The 15,877-nt window shown below is 41.5% G+C and overlaps 1 protein-coding gene across 1 annotated transcript in view; it reads left to right on the forward strand.

Moving 5' to 3' along the window:
- The window catches only part of LOC137434247 (sodium bicarbonate cotransporter 3-like), a 218,013-nt gene that overhangs the window by 67,456 nt on the left and 134,680 nt on the right, over positions 1-15,877 (forward strand). Inside the window, exons 2-3 of the mRNA XM_078785324.1 lie at positions 7,937-8,075; positions 14,159-14,319. Of these exons, the coding sequence (XP_078641450.1) occupies positions 14,289-14,319 (31 nt within the window). The 5' untranslated portion in view covers positions 7,937-8,075; positions 14,159-14,288. The remainder of the gene's footprint in view (positions 1-7,936; positions 8,076-14,158; positions 14,320-15,877) is intronic.

A 15,877-nucleotide genomic window follows, 5' to 3' on the forward strand; every position in this document is an offset into this window, starting at 1 on the left:
ATTTGCTCTCAATCGGTCCAATTATTGCAGAGAAAATGGTTTTTAAAGGAAAACAGAAAAAAAAATTGCCAAAAAAAATTGCCAAAAAAATTCCCCCAAAAAATTCCTGGATCCGGAATAATATCCTGAGCTTCACCAAAAACTAATCAATTCTTCCTTATCCGAAGGGCAATCATCGCACCAACTTTCCTCCGAATCCGGTCAGAATTTTTCCAGATATCTTGTTCACGGAACACACACACACACACACACACATACACACACACACACACACACACACACACACACACACGGACGGACACGAGCGAATGCATTACTCCCTGGCGGGAGTAATAACAAAGTACATTGCAGGGCATCATATGATCTACGTAACTCACTGAAGTTTCTTAGACAGCCATCTTGTTTATGATGAACAATCTCAATTGTTGATGAGCTCATTGGGCCTTTTTTTTCTTTTTCTTTTTTGGATACAAGATCGAGGCTTGTGTAAGAGCTGACGTTAATGACAAAAAAAAACGGACACATAAAACGTATAATAAAGGGAGCGGGAGACAAGATGGTGAGAGAGAGAGGGAAGCACACAAGTACAACAGTGGAGAACAGGGACATCGGGAGCTCTGTGGGAGGGAGAGGGCTTGGGGGTGTTGTGGAGCTAATTAATTTAGCCTTGAATAATACAGAAAACTCAAAATAATTAATGTCCAAACTATGTTAGATAATTGACTGATTTTTAATGAAACGTATAGACCTCACTTCCAGGTTACAAGAAGATAATATAAAGCACACCACAATCTTGATACAAAATCTCAACACAACAGACAAAGTAAAAAGAAGAAGAATAATCATGTAACTTGTTCCCCATGGTTATTTTATAGTAGGCAGATCAAAGAAGTACAGGAGATGGTCAGGGCAGAGGAGAGGGCCAGGAGGGGAGGAGACTAGATCTGGGGGGCCGAGAAACAAGATAAGACAAGAAAGAGAGTATGCAAGTTAACAATGATTCGTGGTCTCTCTGCGCTATCTGTTGGATCCATCCATGGTACTGCAAGTTCCCTCGTGATCGATGGTCGAGGGGTTTAGCACATTATTTTAACCCTCTTTCTTTAAACAAAGCTCGGAGTGTCTAAAATGTTGTTACAAAGCACCTGGCATGTTTTACACTTCAAAACTAACAAGTTATATGACTTTTAAGAAGAACACATGGTGGCTCCAATCTCCAATCAGTGTGCTTTGGGCATGACCTTTCTCAATTCTATGCAATAGCAAACAAGCGGTCCTTGACCCACTTTTACGGTTTATGACATGTAATACCGGCTTCCACCAGGTGGTGCTAGACATTCATAGAGAAAATTGGGGTGCTCCCTCCACCTTCAAGCCCCGGGACAACGATTTTTTCCCCTGTATTGACCATTCCATGCATGCTGAGGACAAACAGATCGGTTGATTCAGCCCAGCAGTTCATGTCTCTTGATGCTCCCACTTCTGAGTGTGGATTTTTCTTATTTTTTGCCATCTATAACCTTGCCGTGTGCACTCCAAGAAAAAACACTATTGTCCAACCCATTCTGTGCAGAGGTTCAGGGGTGCATATAAATAAAGCAAAAACACAGATAGTATGTGAGTTCCCCCACTTCTTTGATGTCTTACATTGTATTCATGGAGATAATAAGGTATTATATTAAGATTTGTAATATTCCCTTATATTGTAATACTCCCTAATATATACACATTTGCATCATTAGAGAATTTGTGTCCCCGACACCCTGGACTCGAGAGACTGATTTTTTTTTTTTCCCCAACTAAAAACTTATCGTGCACAGCCCGATTGCATGCATCAGTTTTCAACTCGTTCCATTCACCAGCTTAGGGATGCATGTAAGTCAAACAAACCCACAAATAAACAAACCCACAAACAAAGAAACAACCTCAAAAATCAAAGAAATAAACCCACCGATAAAGAAAAAAACCCACAGATAAAGAAAAAAACCCACAGATAAAGAAAAAAACCCCACAGATAAAGAAAAAACCCCACAGATAAAGAAAAAAACCCCACAGATAAAGAAAAAAAACCCACAGATAAAGAAATAACCCCACAGATAAAGAAAATAACCCCACAGATAAAGAAATAACCCCACAGATAAAGAAATAACCCCACAGATAAAGAAAAAAACCCCACAGATAAAGAAAAACCCCCACAGATAAAGAAAAAACCCCACCGATAAAGAAAAAAACCCACAGATAAAGAAAAAAACCCACAGATAAAGAAAAAAACCCCACAGATAAAGAAAAAACCCCACAGATAAAGAAAAAACCCCACCGATAAAGAAAAAAACCCACAGATAAAGAAAAAAACCCACAGATAAAGAAAAAAACCCCACAGATAAAGAAAAAACCCCACAGATAAAGAAAAAAACCCCACAGATAAAGAAAAAAAACCCACAGATAAAGAAATAACCCCACAGATAAAGAAAATAACCCCACAGATAAAGAAATAACCCCACAGATAAAGAAATAACCCCACAGATAAAGAAATAACCCCACAGATAAAGAAAAAAACCCCACAGATAAAGAAAAAACCCCACAGATAAAGAAAAAACCCCACAGATAAAGAAAAAAACCCACAGATAAAGAAAAAAACCCACAGATAAAGAAAAAAGACCCACAGATAAAGAAATAACCCCACAGATAAAGAAAAAAACCCCACAGATAAAGAAATAACCCCACAGATAAAGAAATAACCCCACAGATAAAGAAAAAGAACCCACAGATAAAGAAATAACCCCACAGATAAAGAAAAAAACCCACAGATAAAGAAATAACCCCACAGATAAAGAAAAAAACCCACAGATAAAGAAATAACCCCACAGATAAAGAAAAAAACCCACAGATAAAGAAATAACCCCACAGATAAAGAAATAACCCCACAGATAAAGAAATAACCCCACAGATAAAGAAATAACTCCCCACAGATAAAGAAAAAAAACCTACAGAAAAAGAAAAAAACCCACAGACAAAAACAAAAATCCACAAAAAAAACCAACAAACAAATACACAATCAAACTAGAATGGCACTCGATCGGGGGAGCACGTACCTCCACCAGGCTGAGCAGTTTACGTTTTGTATCCCACTGATAGGCCGGATCTGCACCAAAATCGAATTGGCTAATTCTTGTCATTTGCCCAACTTATGAACCAAGTTTTGTCATAATCCATCCACAACTTTTTGAGATATCGTGCTATTAGCGTATTTGGCCCTCAATGGTGAAGAATCACTAAAAATTATCATATCCGGATGTGGATCTGCACCAAAATCTAATCAATTCGTTGTCAGACACCCAAATTGTCCAGCAAATTTTATCCGAATCTGTCTAACTTTTTGAAATACCCTGCAAACAGACAAACTTACAGGGGTGAAAACATAACCTCCCCCAGCGAATATAAAATGGTGGGAAAGGACAAGTGAATAAAGGTTTGCAAAAAAAGTAGTGATGCAAATTTCAAGCTGGTGTTACTGAGTGCAATGTTCATCAATGGCACACGCAGAAGGAGTCATTACGGAATGCGCACTCTCAAAGGAAAAACGTTGAGTGGGCCCAAGCGTGGGAAGATTCAAGATAAAGAGCGAAGTGTTGTTAACTTCGTGACTGAAGCACGGAATGACGGAATGCCCATTACGAGAGACGTGAGTGTAATGAAAGCACTCGAAGGTGCTTCAGAGACCCAGGTGCTGGAATCGCAGTTTAAAGGAAGTCTTGGAAGGTGCAAACACATTATGCGTCCATTTTGGATGGAAACGGTGATGCAGCTCAAACGTCAATGTTTTTTTGACTTTGCCGACAAACATTACTGGAAACAAAAAAGGAGAGAAAGAAGTGCAAGTGAATGAGACGATGAATGACGTGAGGAGGTGAGACACCGACTTAATTCCAAGTTACCGCTGGATGAGATCTCCCGATGTCCTTGTTCTCTGCTGTTGTACTTGTGTGCTCCTCTCCCTCCCCATCTTGTCTCCCGCTCCCTTTATTGTACGTTCTGTGTGTCCGTTTGTTTTTTTTGTGATTAATGTTATCTCTTACACGAGCCTCGATCTTGTATACAAAAAAAAACAAATAAATGTGATTCTTAAGTGGAAGACGATGTCAAAAGAAGAATTTCCTGCTGGCGTTATCGATCGCGTACAAGATAAAGGGAGGATGGACTCTTGCCCTCATCATGGATTCGCTAAAAGTAGTTTGGGGGAGACGTGTTGCTTTATCAAGGTGCAGAACCATGCTCGTTACCTTCGCCACCAAAGGTGGATGGACGTTATGTTTTCACCCCTGTATGTTTGTCTGTCCGTTTGTGAACAAAATATCTCAAAAAGTTGTGGACGGATTCGGACTAAATTTGGCAGAGATGTAGCGTATGTGACAAGGACGAAATGATTCGATTTTGCTGAAGATCCGGATTCGGATCCGGCTACTAGAATTTTTAAAGTGATTCTTCACCATTGGGGGATGGGGCCAAAAACGATACATAGCAAGATATCTCAAAAAGTTGCAGACAGATTTGGACGAAACTTTGTGGACCGGTTGGTTGTGTGACAAGGACTAATCGATTCGACTTTGGTGAAGATCTGAATATGTATTCGGATACGATAATTATTTAATTTTTAAAGTGATTCTTCACCATTGGGAGATGGGGCCAAAAACGATACATGGCAGGATATCTCAAAAAGTTATGGATGGATTTGGACGAAACTTGTTGGACCGTTTGTGTGTGACAAGGAAGAACAGATTCGACTTTGGTGAAGATCCGGATCCAGCTAGTAGAATTTTAAAAAGTGATTCTTTACCATTGAGTGATTTGGCCAACCAGGCGGAAGTGTGCTCTCTACTGAGTGCCGTGCTAGTTTTGGATGCTTTCATGTCTATTTAACACAGACTTTGAAGGAAGAACTGAGGAGTATGAATAGTGACTTAGTCATTATTCCGCTTGGCGTGACTGCTCAGCTGCAAGTTTTGGGTGTAGTGGTGAATAATCAATTCGGAGATGCACAGCACATGGGCTGGTTGCTTGATGGGAACCACGTTCTTACTCCATCGGAGAAAATACATAAGACGTCCGTCTCTCACTCGTGCAAGTGTGTTCTTGGAGCCTGGAGTGCTGTCTCCCCGGATACCGTTGTAAAAGGGTTTAAGAAGTGCTGCATCTCGAATTCGATGGACAGAACAGGAGAAAATATTTTATGGGAAGAGGAAAAGGCAGGACGAATGGATTCCGAAGATACCGAGAGCAGCGAAGATGGAAGCAAGCGGAAAGACTTGTGTGAGTGAGAAGAGAAGCATTTTGATAAATTTCAGTTACGGTATATATTTATTTTTGTCATGTTGGGAAAAAATCGTTGTTTATCTGAATGTATGGTGTCAGTAATTTTTATTTAGCCAACGTTTTCTACAAATTCTTCCAAAGAAACAAAACAAAAAGAGACTGCAAAACTGCAGATGACTTATTGTGTGTGCTGGTTCTTATCTCCAGATGCGCGTTTCAGAAGGTGGAACAGAGCCCTCTCAGGTCTCAAAGTATCCACCTTCGTGTTTGTGTGCATGTGTAACTGTGGTGTCTGTCTTGTCACTGAACTACTCCCTCAAACTTTTGTGAAATCGCACCAAACTTCTGGTATGCACCTATCTCTCCCGTGTGTATGTCCTAAGGGTATTGTTTTGAAAGTTTTCGAAAAATGTTTTTATTTTTATTTTTTTAATTAAAAAAAATTTTTTTTTCAACTTAAATCTTCAACTTCTATTTTTTTTAAATAAAATGTAATATCACGTATATTACAAATACATTTGTGCAAAATAATTATTTGTGTTATGATTGGTGTAAACCATGACAAAACAGCAACTCGGGTACAGTCATCGATCTATATATCGACATATCTGGGCAGTGTCTGTGTTGCCACTGATCTACTCCCTCAAACTTTTGTTTCCGTGGTTGTGAAGTGTTTTTAATAACGTGGTGGTGAGATATTTTGAATCACGTGGTGAGGTGTTTTTAATTATGTGGTGGTGAGGTGTTTTTAATTATGTGGTGGTGAGGTTTTTTGAATTACGTGGTGGTGAGGCGTTTTTAATTATGTGGTTGTGAGGTGTTTTTAATTACTTAACGGTGAGGAGTTTTTAATTATGTGGTGGTGAGGTGTTTTTAATTACATGGTGGTGAGGTGTTTTTAATTACGTAGTGGTGAGGTGTTTTGAATTACGTGGTGGTGAGGTGTTTTGAATTACGTGGTGGTGAGGTGTTTTTAATTACGTGGGGGTTAGGTGTTTTTAATTACGTGGTGGTGAGGTGTTTTGAATTACGTGGTGGTGAAGTGTTTTGAATTACGTGGTGGCGAGGTGTTTTGAATTACATGGGGGTGAGGTGTTTTTAATTACGTGGGGGTGAGGTGTTTTTAATTAGGTGGGGGTGAGGCGTTTTAAATTACGTGGTGGTGAGGTGTTTTTAATTACGTGGTGGTGAGGTGTTTTTAATTACGTGGTGGTGAGGTGTTTTTAATTACGTGGTGGTGAGGTGTTTTGAATTACGTGGTGGTGAGGTGTTTTGAATTACGTGGTGGTGAGGTGTTTTGAATTACGTGGTGGTGAGGTGTTTTTAATTATGTGGGGGTGAGGTGTTTTTAATTACATGCGGGTGAGGTGTTTTTAATTAGGTGGGGGTGAGGTGTTTTTAATTACGTGGTGGTGAGGTGTTTTTAATTACGTGGGGGTGAGGTGTTTTTAATTACGTGGGGGTGAGGTGTTTTTAATTACATGGGGGTGAGGTGTTTTTAATTACGTGGTGGTGAGGTGTTTTTAATTACGTGGGGGTGAGGTGTTTTTAATTACGTGGGGGTGATGTGTTTTTAATTACGTGGGGGTGAGGTGTTTTTAATTAGGTGGGGGTGAGGCGTTTTTAATTACGTGGTGGTGAGGTGTTTTGAATTACATGGTGGTGAGGTGTTTTTAATTACATGGTGGTGAGGTGTTTTGAATTATGTGGTGGTGCGGTGTTTTGAATTACGTGGTGGTGAGGTGTTTTGAATTACGTGGTGGTGAGGTGTTTTGAATTACGTGGTGGTGAGGTGTTTTGAATTACGTGGTGGTGAGGTGTTTTTAATTACGTGGGGTGAGGTGTTTTTAATTACATGGGGGTGAGGTGTTTTTAATTAGATGGGGGTGATGTTTATAATTATGTGGTGGTGAGGTGTTTTGAATTACGTGGTGGTGAGGTGTTTTGAATTACGTGGTGGTGAGGTGTTTTGAATTACGTGGTGGTGAGGTGTTTTGTATTACGTGGTGGTGAGGTGTTTTGAATTACGTGGTGGTGAGGTTTAATCGTCCCAAGCTTCCGGTCTGCACCTATTCCTCCCATATGTGTGTGTGGAGGGGTTCTTTTTTGAATTTTTAAACCTAAATCTTCAACCTAAATTTCTTATTAAAATGTAATATCACAAACGCTACAAATAAATTTGTGCAAAATAATTGTTTGTATTATGATTGGTGTAAATTATGACAACACAGCAACTCAGGTACAGTCATTAACCTCAGCTAAAACAAGCCCGTTCCTCTATACTATAACGACGTGTAGTGAGTACGTAGTGAGTGTACACATTGAAGTGTATTGATGGTGTGCACAAAACTTTTAGTTTCTGTATCATATAAACCAAAGGGTATCGTTGTATCATTTGTGGTTCTAAATATATTAACAACCAAAGTTGTCTGGGTCTTTTTGGAACACCCTGTATGTCATGTCATGATTACACACATTTTTTTACCTGAACCAGCAACAGGCCTGTCAATGCCTGTCCTATAAACCTTTCATTTTAGACAATGATCAATCATCAACTTCAAGCTTGTGATTAAGGGAAGTGTGTGTTTCTTTCCTCATAATGTTGTTATTCATTATGCGGCCACAGGCACGCCATCACAACGTGTACAGTTTCTTCTCGGCCTGGAAGATTATGATGAGGAGCACATCCCTCATGACCTGTTCATTCAGCTTGATGAACTGTGCCTGCAAGATGGTGAATATGGCGAGTGGAAAGAGACCGCTCGGTAAGCTTCATCTGTCCTGCAGAAATGCATTGTGTCAAGTTCTCTTTTGTCATTGTTACCACCAATTATATCTTCCTAAGTTCCGTCAGTGAGGGCCCAGTTTTGAATTGAACATGTATCTGTGCATCTTTTCTGTCTCCATTTTGTATTCTTTATCCATTCTTCACCTCTGCTGATGTTTAAAAAAAATTGAAACTCTCAGCTTGGGAATGACTTTCCATCTTTAACAATGAAAATGAAGGTTTAGAATTTCATATGAACTGGAAAAAGTCAATTTTAAATAACAGATGGTAACATCTGTGGTAATAGTAACATCTGTGGTAATAACAGATGGTAATAAATGGTAACAAGTCAGGAGACGACGATGGTTCACGAGCGAGCGGTATTCAATGACAAAGGACAGACTATAACCGAAACAGGCCCGGACAGGCCAGGCCCGGAAATGTCAAAACGAAGGTTACTGACCTTGAAATGAGATAGAAAATAATGTATAATCAGTTCTGAAGTTAGTTAGCTACACAATACCGAAAATTCGGTTTGATTCCGACATCTTTGAAACTTTGACCTTTGTGACCTTCAAAGGTCAAAGGTCGAAGATTCTGAAATTTGTTGGAAAACTTGTATTTCATGATGTATGTGATAATATAAGATCTTGTACGACATTTCACCCGATCAGGAAGCAAACAATGTAATACAACCATCAAAAATCGACTTTTCTAAATTTCGTGACCTTGTGACCTTGACCTTGGGGCGAAAATGAAAAATCGAGCTCTGTGGGGCTAGACACGTGACATTGGCCTAACCAAATATCGAAACCCCTGTCAGATTCCACCAACTCCCTCGGAGAAGATGTAGCTTGAACTCGATTACCCCCTAAAAAGACATTTTTCAGGCGTGGTTCCGCCCACAATGGGCGCAATACGCCCACTCTAGGCAGGACACAACTAGATCATGATATCAACCTCCCACCCAAGTTTCATCAAGATCGGATGATATCATCGGGTAGTTATGCTGCGGACAGACAGACAGACAGACACACAGACAGACACACACCCATGACGAATATAGTGGTCACTCTGTTTGATAACTCGTGAACCAAAATCTTCTTTGGTGCAAACATTTGTTTCAACATATAATGATGAGGCTTTTGCAGAAATTCACTGCACATCATACAGTTTAAGGATCCACCCATACCCATAGCATGAAAACATTTGAATAGGACATTTGCTTGATACTTAGAGCCTGGTGTTGGCTTAGCGGTTAGGGTGCCAGCTTGGGATTATAGGATCTTGGGTTCGAAATCCGGTCGATCGCTGAATTAATGCCAGGGGGGTTGAGTCGGCCTGTCATCCTTCTGAGGTCGGCAAATTGAGTACCAGTTCACTGGTAATTCCCTGTGTGTCGCAAGAGGTGACTAACAGGGTTCGTGGCAGGAAGGGCATCCGGCCATAAAACAATGTATCTGTGCATCTTTTTGAAACAATGTTTGAAACAATGCTTCAAAAAGGGGACCACGGTGCCCGAAAAAAGCCAACCCCTGCTCTGTGGGGAAAAATGGCCTCTAAAGGTGGTTCATTTGCTTGATACTTAATAAAGGCTTCACATGATTTAAGTAATATCCCCTTTACACAGGGGTGGCGATCGTTGAGAGTACGTTGAGCGATGAAAAAATCTCAATGAGCGCCCAGCGATCGCCAAGATCTCTCAATGATCTCTCAATGATCTTCCAGTGATCTCCAGTGATCTCCACGGTCGCCACGGTCTCCTCAAAGTTTTGACTCGGTCCAAAACAATCTCTCAACGATCGCCAAGGGAAGCGAACTCTCAACGAACGCTCAACGAACGCTCAACGATCTCGTCGATCTCCCAATGATCTCTCAGCAATCTTTCAATGAACGCCAAATTTTTCCACCCCGAAGGTAGAGATGGCTGAGTGATCAGTGAGGATCGCTGAGCGTTCGATGAAAGACCAATAGAGTTCATTGAAAGACCGGGGTGGAGATTTCTGAGAGATCATTGGGCGATCAATTTCCGCTTGAGAGATTGTTGAGCGTTCGTTGAGAGATTGGGGAGAGATTGCCGCGGTGATGAGAAGTGCGGCATTGGGGAAAATCGAATTTTTGATCGCAGAACGAGCGCACAAGGATCTCCCAAACATTTACACAGAAACGACTTTTTCGAGGCTTCGGAGATCGTTGAGAGATCGGGCCAATTTATGATCGCTCAATGGTCATCCAACGATCTCCGTGCTGTGTAAAGGGGGCCTTAAGAAATGAATGATCTGAGATGCCCGTCACCTCATATAAACTATTGTTGCACAACGTAGTTTTGAAAACTCCAGAATCAATATGGCCGAAGTAAGTCACGGGGGTGTTCAAGGTGAATTATATGAGCGAAAAGGCGATGCCGGAGAAATACGAAACGCATGGGGAATTGCAGATTTGTTAGGTTTAGAGACTAACTGGTTGCCTGTGAACCAAGTATTAGATGAAATTTTACTGGCGTGAGGAAGAGAGGAATTTGCTGTGGGTTTGGCTGGGATATCTAGACTGGTAATTGGCAAGCATGTGCCATTAACTACCTCTGATAGGACAGGCAGTTTGGGGGCATTTTTGTCCCAATATTGTTGCTTTTGTAGATTGAATGGATCGAGAGAAAGAAAGAAAGAGTAGGGTTCGCTGGTCGCTCTGCAGGGCCCACGGCCCTTGGAAGAAAGGTCGAGGTCAGCATGGGCAACAGCGTCTACTCTGAGAGCCGAGAAGGAAGGAAAGGTGGGGGTCACTATGGGTGATGTTTATGGGCACAGTGCACACCTAGAAACATGAGAGAAGGCAATAGTGACAGAGTTGACAAGTTAGGCAGGTATGGGTGAGATCAGGGAATGATGACAGGGAGTATGAGTAGAAAGGCAGCAAAGAAGACTCAGAAAGACATGGTGACATACTCGATTGTGGACGTCAGTGAGTTTGAGGAACATGGTGAGGAGGTGGTGGCCTTTATTGTGAACAATGTATGACACAAACCAAAGCATTGTTATCATAGGGGCCTAGTTGAAGTAATTTTACGTCTTTACACCTGGTAATATTCACACATGGCATTTGAGAGAAGTGTTCATAACTCTGAGAAAAGTGTCCAAATGTAATTATGAAGTTGGAAATGTTGTGGTTCAGAGGTGATAGGAGTCATGAAGGAGAAGGTACATAGAGTCTGATAATGCAGAGAGCCTGGCGGTTACGGGGGTAAAGTGTATCTAAATGTAAGAAGCATAAGTTCGGGAAATTGTGAAGTTTTGGCATGAGGACCTGAGCTAATGATGTGTGAAAGGAGCGCAGTGTTGTGAGGGAGAATCAAAAGGGTACTGAGGGACAGACCCATGTGTTGAGTTGGGGAAATGGTTTTCCACCCCTTGAGCTGCAATGCTACGTTGGGTTTTGTCGTTCAACGAGTAGGTGAAGAGACCGGAGTGTAGGAACCACCCCCTTTTTAATGACATAAACCTCATGGAGATGCAGAGTGAAGAGATGAATTAAACTTCGTGCGTCATGTCCAGATTTCAACCTGGATGCAAGTCACCTGTGTGCTAACAGGGGGGAGGTTCCATTTTATTTTGTTGTTTTGGCATTACTGCTCATAGTTATAAAACATTAATCAGGAACTACCTGAGATTGCAGTGTCAAATTTATTGAGCAGGTAACACACTCATTCACACAATATAAGTGGCCCAAATTAAAGTTGGAATATCAATGACTTTTGTCAGAAAATTTAATGAATGGGAAGATCTTTGCAAGGTCTGCCTCTCTACCAGCTCTTTGAAAGACTTGGTAGCATTGTCCACTCTTCTCAAGTAGGGAAAGGAAGGTCGAGCCAGCTGTCCTCTTTTTTTTTTTCGTATACTGAATCGAGGCTCGTGAAAGAGCTAACATTTACTTCACAAACAAATCGACCAGACAAACAAAATACACAAAAAGAGGGAGCGGAAGACAAGATAGGGAGAAAAGGGGAAGCACACAAACTCTTTGACATCACACCGACCATCATCGACACTACCATCGCCCCTGCTGCCCACTAACACCAAAATATTGGTAGAACACCAAAATCGAATCAATTCGGTCTTAGCAAACACCCAACCTGTCCCCTAAGTTTGTTCGAATCCGTCCATAACATTTTGAGATATCATATATATTTATTTTGGTAGTTATAGCTAGCTACATACATACATACATACATACATACACACACACATAAAGCGGGGTTAGTAGGTTAACAAGATGGTGTTTGTTTGCGAATACCATCTTGAAAAATGCATCTTGTTCTTTATGACGTTACTGTGCATATGCCTTTTCATATTACTTTATTTTTTATTTTTCACTGCATGTTGTTGTTGTTGTCATTGTTTTATGCTTGCTTACAGTTGCCATTAGGCCCTATCTCCTTTTGCATTATTATTGTTGTTGCCACATTTATGTGTTTGGTTGCTCCCAGCCACCCGTCGCTGTACCACCACCTGTTCCTTCGAAGCCTCTGCTGGAATATTGTTTGATGGAACACTGATTGTTATCTGGAACAGTCGTTGTTTGTCTGCAAAGTTCCCTGATTACCTTTGCCCCCTCTTTCATGTTACTGTGAGACAAGCTATGGCATCCCCATCTGACATTTTCCCATACCATGTTCTTTATTTGCTTTTATTCACCAGTTCAACTGGTTGTTCAAGTTCAAGTTCTTTTGTTCAAGTTCGAGTTCAACTATTCAACCCTTTTGGTTGTTTAGCTTGACCCTACTCCATGGTATTTTTTTTTTTTTTTGTATGCAAGATCGAGGCTCGTGAAAGAGCTAACATTAATCACACAAAAAATCAAACCGACACACAAAACACAAAATAAGAGGAGCGGTAGACAAGATGGGGAGAGAGGGGGAAGGACACAAACACAACATTTGAGAGCAGGGACATCGAGAGATCTGTGGGAGGGAGAGGGCTTGGGGGGAGGTGGGAGAGGTATAAAACATATGGACACTGCAAGGACTTCCAAGAAAGAAGTTGGAATTTCAAAAAAGTGTATCTGGGGTGAAAATTACTGGGGGTACGAAAGATTAAGGTTTTGGATGGGGGAAGATAAGAGATGGTGGTGAACAGTTGTTTTAAAGACCTGGAGGGAGGAGTGGGATTGAAGGGAGTGTGGGAGTTTGTCCCAGAGGCGGGAGAAAAGGGGAATGAAAGAGTGAAGGTGAGCAGAGAGCCTTGATTTTGGCAGTTTAACCATAAGAGGGTTGCTAGCAGATCTTGTCCGACCTGTAGGAATATTTGGGGGACAGAGCACAGAGAGAGCTGGGGGAGCAAGGCCGGAGAGGAGTCGGTAGAAGACAGAAAGACCACCAACCTGCCTGCGGTGAGTGAGTGAAAGGCCCTCGGAGTTAGCTTCATCGCAGGAGATTCCAATGATTCTGAAAGCTTTTGTTTCAACAGCGTGAAGCCGAGCCAGGTGTGTAGGAGAACACCTAGTGAGGTGTTCTCAACTAGTGAGGCAGGAGAACCAGCCCAGAGGGGAGAGCAGTACTCCATTGAGCTGCAGATGAAAGCCTTGTATGTGGTGAGGAGCTCAGGTGTGCCAAGGAAGGACTTCACACGACGGAGGATGCCCAGTCGGCGACTGGCTTTGGAGGCCAGCTTGGAAATGTGGTTTTCCCAAGAAAGATCATGGCAGATAATGAGACCCAAAAGCTTGAGCGACTTGAGCGACAGTATTAATATATAAAAACATAATTATGTACAAATCTCACATTAATTTTAGTCTGATGGATCATGTTTGGGTTGTTTTCGTTTTGTCGATCTTCGAAGTATTTTCAGGCTGATTTCTTTATTATTAATTAGCATTCATTGAGTCATTCAGATCGATGCCAGTTTTTGTGATACTGAATTACTCCAATTATGTGCTGATATTTGTTGGACACCAGGCATTTTTAAGCCCATCTTATACCTAACATCTTTGAAATCATTATTGTCGATCATAATTTTTTGGAGCATCATTCCAAATTTATGGCACTCTAAAATTGTGTGTTTGTGTGTGTGTGTGTGTATGTGTGTGCAGTTGGCTTAAATTTGAGGAGCATGTCGAGGATGGTGGTGAGCGGTGGAGCAAGCCCTATGTTGCTTCCCTTTCATTGCACAGCCTTTTTGAACTGCGTCATTGCATCACTAACGGAACAGTTCTCTTTGACATGAAGGCTGATAGCCTGGAAGAAATAGTAGGTAGGCTTCGACTATCAAAAACTGTTCTGTATTCCGCACATGTCTACTGTGGTCACTACCTGTAAATTTTACCATCAAATCCCTTTTAAAAGGCCTTTCAACACAATGTTAATGAACCTATCTCTGCTTTCATTTATAACAGTCAGGAAGATGCATTGAATTTTTTTTTTTTTAACGTCGTTTCTGCTTTTTAGCATGAAATTACATGTTAACCCTTGCAATGAATCTCATCAGTACAAGATTTCCATTTTCCATATAGGTTGGGGAGGAAACACTGAAACTAGCAAGTAAGATGGTTGGGTTATTAAAAGTTCATGGGAGCAATAAAGATCATGGGACAGAATTGGGGATGACAAGAGGTGGTGGTGCACTGCTTTCTTGAAGCCATGGAGATAAGAGTAAGACAGAAAAGTCTCAGGACTGGGAAAAGACAGAAAAGCCTCGGAAAAGCCTCAATGGGTACTCTGTTACTGGTTTTGGAGTCCAGCTTTTCTATGTGATCTGCTCAGGAAAGGTCATGGCTGATGATGAGGCCTAGAAGTTCAAGAGACTGAACCTCTTCCAGTGGATGCCCAAGGAAATAGGTGCATTTGTTTGACAATCCTTCCAGAGCAATAGAGTGAGAATGTGACATGTTCCATTTATCAGACCAGTGTCTAATCATTGCCAGAACAAGAGAGAGATCGAGATCGAGATGGAGATAGAGATAGAGATAGAGATAGAGATAGAGATAGAGATAGAGATAGAGATAGAGAGAGAGAGAGAGAGAGAGAGAGAGAGAGAGAGAGAGAGAGAGAGAGAGATAGATAGATAGATATGGATGGGATACTCTGTATGACACAATGTGAAGTAATCTGCAACTTGGAAGGGAGGATTTTCCAGAGCAGTGGAGAAGGTTATTTATATCGGTGATGCACAAGACCAAAACACAGCCTTGAGGAACTTCAGCCACCACTGGGAGAGGGGGAGAGAGGGTTCCATGGATGGCAACACATTGACTGCGTGGGTGGAGCAACTCGGTAATCCAGCAATGAAAGCGGCCTTCTATGCCACAGGCAGAGAGTTTGGCAAGCAAATCAGGATTGCAGACTGTCTAATGCCAGGGGTACTGTATGTCTAGGAAGATGGTCCTTTTTGTATAGGTCAAGGCTCATGGAGGAGCTAGAACACAGGATGTAGAAGGACATAACAAAATGAAGGAACAGTGGAAATGAGAGGGCAGAGGGAGGGGCATACCAATAGCAGGGTAGAGGGACAAAATATAAGGAGACCTGGTTAATGAAATGACATGGGGAAGAAAGAGAGAAAGGGGCGGTGGAGGAGGATGCAAACGCTAAATCACAGAATTCGAACGTAAAACTGTGGAATAAGCAGAAAGAGAACAAATAATAATTGGAGGGTGAGGCACTGGAGGAATATGAATGAATGAATGATCGTTTTAAGGCCATGGTGAGGTGAGGGAATGGAGGGAAACCATTTAAGGTGAGGGACTGGAGGGAAACCTGATAACCTGTAAACATGGAAAAGGGTGGGCTTTGGGAGGGTTAATGAGGGTAAA

Source organism: Myxine glutinosa, chromosome 10 (assembly GCF_964187855.1).
Source record: "Myxine glutinosa chromosome 10, kmMyxGlut1.1, whole genome shotgun sequence".
Lineage (NCBI taxonomy): Eukaryota > Metazoa > Chordata > Myxini > Myxiniformes > Myxinidae > Myxine > Myxine glutinosa.